At 43.3% G+C, this 6411-nt stretch overlaps 2 protein-coding genes across 3 annotated transcripts; both read right to left on the bottom strand.

The window, feature by feature from the left end:
• Positions 1–528: 528 nt before the first annotated feature.
• LOC132262599 (cell growth-regulating nucleolar protein-like) lies at positions 529–3112 on the bottom strand. 2 transcript variants are annotated; one of them, XR_009468460.1, is made up of 3 exons: positions 1924–3112; positions 1760–1863; positions 529–546 (listed from the first exon to the last, which is right to left on the bottom strand). XR_009468460.1 is itself a non-coding variant. In XM_059761910.1 (2 exons), the coding sequence occupies exon 1, from the start codon at positions 2987–2989 to the stop codon at positions 1928–1930; it is 1062 nt and encodes a 353-aa protein (XP_059617893.1). In that variant the 5' UTR covers positions 2990–3112; the 3' UTR covers positions 1743–1863; positions 1924–1927. The 2 variants fall into 2 exon arrangements, 1 of the variants encoding a protein (XP_059617893.1); XM_059761910.1 differs by lacking the exon at positions 529–546 and having other exon boundaries at positions 1743–1863.
• Positions 3113–3217: 105 nt separating this feature from the next.
• LOC132261659 (FAS-associated factor 1) lies at positions 3218–6317 on the bottom strand. Its single transcript, XM_059760557.1, has 10 exons — positions 6140–6317; positions 5905–5973; positions 5113–5841; positions 4954–5048; positions 4778–4896; positions 4572–4717; positions 3900–4466; positions 3609–3731; positions 3473–3550; positions 3218–3412 (listed from the first exon to the last, which is right to left on the bottom strand). The coding sequence occupies exons 1-10, from the start codon at positions 6176–6178 to the stop codon at positions 3332–3334; spliced, it is 2046 nt and encodes a 681-aa protein (XP_059616540.1). The 5' UTR covers positions 6179–6317; the 3' UTR covers positions 3218–3331.
• Between the last annotated feature and the right edge of the window lie 94 nt (positions 6318–6411).

The raw sequence follows: 6411 nt of genomic DNA, 5'->3' as shown, positions 1-6411 counted from the left end.
GTATTGATCAATTCGATTATCTTGGCAAAATGTGATTTGGCTGATGCGCGATGAAATGATTATCGTCAACTTTTACTTTCGTTGCTCATCTTTGACTCGCGTAATTGCATTCATTCACTTCTCGTCATTAGGAAATTTATGATGTATCGACTAGTGACTTTCTTAATTTTGTGGTTTAAGGATTATGAAGTGCGCGATCCACTTGCCATGTGAACGCAAGTACCAGGAATTTGGAGTGAAAGTCTATAGATTCTGACCATTTGGTTATTATTCAACAATTTGTGGGGGACACAAAGAAGTTGAGGCGCGTTGTGCAAGAAATTTCCTACTTAAGAATATCTTCACCCAACAGGTTTATCCACACCTTTTTATCCATTTCTCAATCGACGCTTCAACGATGTTTTGTGCCTTCCATTGCTATGCCTTTCCATTTACCTGAAGATGTTAATTACGCGTCCATTAGGCGTCTGGCTGAGCGAAGGAGAAGCAATAGCACCTGCCCTTCTAACGCTCTATATGCTTCCCGGGAAGTAACAATGGAAATTGCTGTGAAATAAAGCGACACCGTGACTGAAACTCACATCTAAATTCCTAGAGATCAGTAAAAAAAAAGATCCTGATTATCAGAGAACCTGAACAAGTGAAACTGCAATTGATGAAAGTGAAAATGGTCAGAAGATGTGCGACAATCTATGAATGATGGATAGAGATACTCTCCACAAAATACAAATAAGTCCATAAACACAAAACAAGTCTCTTCGTCAAATAAAATCACTCCCACAATTTTCAACGGTTCACATTTGATGCCTTTGCTGATGTGCCAGTCACGCTTTTCCTCGGCCGTAAATAAATATTTGAGCGTATCTCATGTGTATGAATGTTTGTGTATGTTTGCGTGTGTGAAATGAATGGAAAGGACCACCTTTGGCATGGTTCTTTCGCACCTCGAGGTTAGGACTTCCGTGAAGCTGTGCGATGATGAATTTATGCAGCAGACAATTTCTCTTGTTTGATCAGCGCACGTGATCAAAAAGTGCCGAGGAAACACGGCTCTTTGCATGCATGATCAGATTTACTGCCTTTAACTAACAAGGAGTCAATTAATCGGGATGTTTTGTGTAAAAGGCCAAATAAAGAATTAATTTGAGAATAGATAATGAGCTACTCTTCCTAATGCAATTGGCCTACAAGAAATAATATAATAAATTGAACTCGTACATTTTAAAGTCACTTAGTTTCAACTATTTCCTAATAAATTTTACAATGAAGAACTCATTTGCTAATTTTGATTGAACCTGACAGTTGATTTTTAGCGAATATGAACGTTACATTCCTGCCTTTCCTTCTTCTCGACTGGGAAAACTTTGCATGACTCAGCAAGTGAAGAATGGGCGGTAAATTGCTCACAACAAACCCTCCAAATCGCCACCATCAATCATTGTTGTAAAAATTAAAGTGAGAAAAAAGTGACGATAAATGTGAGCTGATAAAAGAATCTCAGCTTCTCTCGCCCAACAAAATGTACAGTGATGTAAGATCAAAGTGTATTTTACACCGCGAAGCCTTTCACTTTGAAATGCAAATTATTTCTCATCTTCCAGGGCAATTTATCATCATCTTATATTGCTGGGTATGCAAATACGGACAATTTAGTGAGAATCTTCTCACACTTCCGTAATCCTCATCATTCGGCCTGCGGGGCTTTTGAGTGTATGATGATCGACAAATATTTTAAAATATATGCTTAAAGATGACTTACAATCAATTTCTTTTCGTAAGCCTTGCATTCGACGATCAGAAAACCTATTTTAAATGCAATTTGACATTTATTTCCTTCTGTTTAATTGCCATTTTTTGCTGCATCTGAAACGGAAAGAAACGAATAAATCAATAGCAATTTAATAAATAATCAATTAATCTCACCATTTCACGCCTGAAGTGTTACTAAATCATCTTCAACAGATATATTCTTCATCTTCCTGAGTTTTCGCTGCACGACAAGATCAAATGCACTTTGAATTGTTGTGTTCTCCGGATGCATTTTCTGGTGTTTCTTGAGAAGACGCTTTTTCAACTTCTCCAAATTCATGCTGTTGCTGTTCTTCTGCAGAATCGCTACAAGGGTCTCTTTCCAAGGGAACTTTTCTGTGCTCTCAGCAGAGTTTTTGATCTCCTGAACAACTTCCTTCCTTGTCTTGGTCCTTTTTGCAGGAGACTCTGCGGTTTCTGCAATTGTTTCCTCTTCGGGCTGATTCACTTTCTCTGTCTTCTTCCGCTTCTTTTTCGGTTTTTCCTGTTCTTCTTCCTTCAATTCTAAAGCCTCCAGATCTTTGTTCTCTCCAGAGTTCCTTTTCTGCTTCTTTTTCTGTTTTTGCTCTTCTTCCGTGGCATCTAGAGTCTCCAGACCATTGTTCTCTGCAGATTCCTCGCTATTTCCATTTAAGACGGAGTCCTTTTTTCTCTTCTTGCCTTTCTTGTTCTCCTCCTGACCATTCACATGTCCATTGGTCTCCTCCGGAACACTATTTGATTCCTCCTTCTTGTTCTTTAGGTACTCTTCTTCAATCAAATCGAAAATCCTCGTGGCATCATATTCAGACGTCTGCCGGGAGACGTTTTTCATGAAGTTGAGGAACTTAACTTTCTTCCGGGGCACATTTTCATGCTTTGTTAGCATCTGGAGCACCGCCTGAATTCTCGTGGACAAGTCATCACGCTGCAAAACATTCTGAATGATGTCCGTCCACGCTTCCTGCTTCTTCTGACCCTTGTTCTGCGAGGGCTTCTCCCGGAAGTCCTTCCCGTAGTACCGCTCAGCCTCCGAGATGCACTTGGTGTGCCCCACGTACTCCTGACCACGGAAATCCTTCAAGCAATCCACACATGTGAGAAACACCGGAGCTCCTTGACACTTCTTCCACGCATAGTGCTTCTCCACTGCTTGCTTTTTGAGGCTTTCACCGCAGTGATTGCAAGTGAAGAACACCATCTTGATCTCGATAGCACTCTAAGCGGAGAACTAGGCCAGGAATATTCTCAAATCCCGAATAAAAACCTCTCAAAACACACGCTTCTTTCCGATTTGGAAACTTTCCACACACGTGGAAACAATGATGAAGTTGGCTGCAAACCATACACTGTAAACAAAATGCGTTCGTTATTACACTGCAAATCAAACATTTCCATAATATTTTCTGCTCACTAAGTGAAATAACGATTTGAGAGATTGTAATTAAGTGTAATACAGATAAATAAGTTTCTTCTTCACGCCAATTGTTAAGCTGTTATATCAAGGAGTCAATCAAAGGTTTCCATGCCAGTCTTTGATGAATCATCGCTCCTCCAGAATCACTGTTTCCTGCGGACACAGGCGCAAGTTCTTCAGCGTCTCCTCCGTGTTCATCGTTGTCAACTGCAAATACAGGCAATTAGCATCATTGCATCACGTAATGCAAAATCTCGCCAAACTCACATCTTTCCTTGGCCATCCGGAGAACATTTTGTATTCCGCCACTGGAAATCCCACTGATGTAATGTAGTTTAGAAGTATCTGCCAATAAAAGACCATTAGACAATGAATTTCAGCAATATTGAAGACTTTGGCTCACATTCAATTTGGTATCGGCAGTAAACCTCCGCTCCAGAAAATCTCCACTTGGCTTTCTCACGCGAATCTTCGTCACTCCGGCCGGATGATTGGCATCTGGTTCAACGGGCAAAGTTCGCTCAGCCTGAAACAAACCACAGACATTTCTCAACGACAATTTTGCAGTAAAAGAGCACAAAGTGAAGAACAAAAACATTTTTTCTAGAACTTTTTCTACAGTTTCTCACATAGAGAGTGAAAAAAAAATGCATTCGAAAAGAGAAACTAGGCGAATATTATTTGAAATCCTCACCTCGAGGCGCATGGCTATTCTCCTCGCCTCCTGTTCGGCCTTCTCCGACTCCAGACGCTTCCGCTCCGTGGCCAGCATCTGCTCACGCCGCTTCTTCGCCTCCTCTTTGGCCCGATCCGCCTCCAGACTCTCCCTGTACGCCATGTCCTGCTCCAGAAGCACTTGCTCGCGCGCCGCCCTCTCGCTCTCTTCGCGGATCTCCACGCGCTGCTGCTCCGTATAGAGATCAATGGACTCCATCAGTTGCGACAGCAGATCGTCCACACCGACATTGCCGTGTATCACACTGAACACTTCGCAATTGCTGCGACTCTTCGAGATGATGAGAATCGCCGGCAGACGATCGATCGGGATGTTGCGCACCGTGAGTGACGCCGGCGTGCCAATAGCTCCCGTGATCGCAGACAGAAACATGTTCTTATTGCTCTCGAATGTCAAATCCCATCCGTAGAGGATGAAGTTGTGCATCAGCGTCTGAATGATACTCTCGCAACTCAATAATTGACCGCAGAATACATTCGTGAGCACACTGCTGTCATGGTGAAGGTAGATGGCCAGCAGTTTCCTCTGAGAGCAGACAAAAAAAGAGTGTTAAACCTCTATTGATCTGATATTGCAAGAAGACATTCTTCATATGCAGCACAGGTAGATATATAAGATCCATAGACTTACATCTTTTGCCGGCTTGTGACATGCTTCAGCAAGGGCATCAGACAAGGTTCCCTGGTAGAATTCCGGATGTGGTTCACCATATCGCTGAATGTAGTTCTGCACAAATTCAATGCTGCCAATAATTTCATCACTCACTTGATCAGGCACTGAAAAGAGACAAAGTTCCGTGAGAGAGTTTCAAGCTAAACCTCAGCTGAGATACTAACTCAGGTGTTTGAGGCGATTTTGCGGAGGAGATTCGGCAAAGAGATCGTCATCCGCATTGAAATCTTCCGAGGCGTCCTCGTATTCCTCCATAGAACTTTCCGAATCAAGCTCTATCGTACTAAAAAGGAAATGAGCATTAATATCTATATTAAAATAAGAGATTCTACTGTCTTACTTATTCATTGATCTCGTTTGCCTCTGAGATCTCTTCGTGGAAGTGTTCTCAGCTGATTTTAATACTAAATTGTGCTCGAGATCAATTCCAGATTGCTGTTGAGAATTTAAAGGCGCTTTGTTAGGAACAATTTTAAGCGGAAAATGTGAAATTCCTTACAGCTAGTGAAGTGTCATTGGAGACATTATCCGGCCATCCTGACCACAATTGATGCCTCACCGCGATGTCAGTGATGGAAAAGACGTCAGACTTCACCTCGAGGATGGTCTGAGTGCCTGGGTATTTGAGCGGAATCGTCCTCCCATCCGGCTGGATGTTGATGTTCAGGTTGAACGTCTCATTGAGTCGTGACGGTGAATCCCCGTCATCAGTCAGATCTGTGAGATCCGTGAGATCGAGGACATTCTCTCTGGCCACGTTGAGATTCTTCAGGACGGCTGCACTGTTCTGCGCGTCCCGGTGGCGAAACGGAGTCAATCCCGTGAGTGCTTGGCGACACGGCGGAACACTCGTGGCCTCAAAGATGCGCGCTTTGAGATCGCCCACTGTGGCGTGATCGGAGATCACGATGTTGTGCACGCGACTGTTGAAGTGAATCGTGAAGCTAACGTCTCTCGGGCGTCCCTGGGTAGCGTCACTCGGGAAGCCGTTGTTGGCAGAGGTTGATGGTCCACTGGAGCGGCTGTTCGTTGCCGGAATGTTGTACACAATGCTCACTGGTGATGAGGAGGATGGCGTGCCCGCCATGGGCTCCACACTCGAATTAGAAGTCACATCGAGATTGTTCAAATTAAGCTTCTCTGTCGCCATTGAAGACGACGCGACGCTGTAGGGGGGTGGATTCTCCATCGGCGGATCATCCTGAGGGATGACTTTGTGAATGGCCGTCTGAAAAGCAAATACAAAACATCACAAACTCCTTCCCGGAAGTCCCAAAATACACTGTCATACCAACAAATCCCAATTGCTCTCCTCCAGCAGGTAAATAGCCTCACCCACGTCGTCAATCGCCGTGATATTCTACATAGACAAAGGGAAATCACATTTTCCATTATTATTTACGCCGTTTGACCCTCAGAAAGGGAGACAAAGGAAAATTTCAGAGTCATTTGAGGGCGACATAACCAAGTTTTTACGCCACGGGAGTCTCATACAAAATATCTCTGCGCTTCTTGAGCTTTCTCACCTGAAAGTTTGCCAGTGTCTCTTCTCGATTCTCCGCCATGCTCACGCCAATGCAAAAATATACGCAGTATAAGGTAAAAAGCACTTTTTCGTATAAATTTTCCTGGAAATTTTTCTTTCAAACTCCCCTTCTCACGACTGAAGCGCTAGCGGTCACTTAAGAGAACGTCAAATCGGCCTCTTAGAGATTCTCGTGCTATCTAGCGGGATTTATAGTGTTCCAATCTCGAAAATATCCAATAGGAATTGCGAGGACTGAAGTAAAAATCCTAT

Source organism: Phlebotomus argentipes, unplaced genomic scaffold (assembly GCF_947086385.1).
Source record: "Phlebotomus argentipes unplaced genomic scaffold, Phlebotomus argentipes genome assembly contig_15, whole genome shotgun sequence".
NCBI lineage: Eukaryota > Metazoa > Arthropoda > Insecta > Diptera > Psychodidae > Phlebotomus > Phlebotomus argentipes.
Note: the sequence above shows the minus strand (reverse complement) of the source record. Positions and strands in the feature narration are given on the sequence as shown.

Coding starts and splice junctions, on each gene's coding strand:
- LOC132261659 (XM_059760557.1), bottom strand. CDS start 6,178: ATGGCGGAGAATCGAGAAGAGACACTGGCAAACTTTCAG. Junction 5,974..6,139: donor AGACACTGGCAAACTTTCAG/GTGAGAAAGCTC, acceptor TTGTCTATGTAG/AATATCACGGCGATTGACGA. Junction 4,718..4,777: donor AAATCGCCTCAAACACCTGA/GTTAGTATCTCA, acceptor GTCTCTTTTCAG/TGCCTGATCAAGTGAGTGAT.
- LOC132262599 (XM_059761910.1), bottom strand. CDS start 2,989: ATGGTGTTCTTCACTTGCAATCACTGCGGTGAAAGCCTCAAAAAGCAA.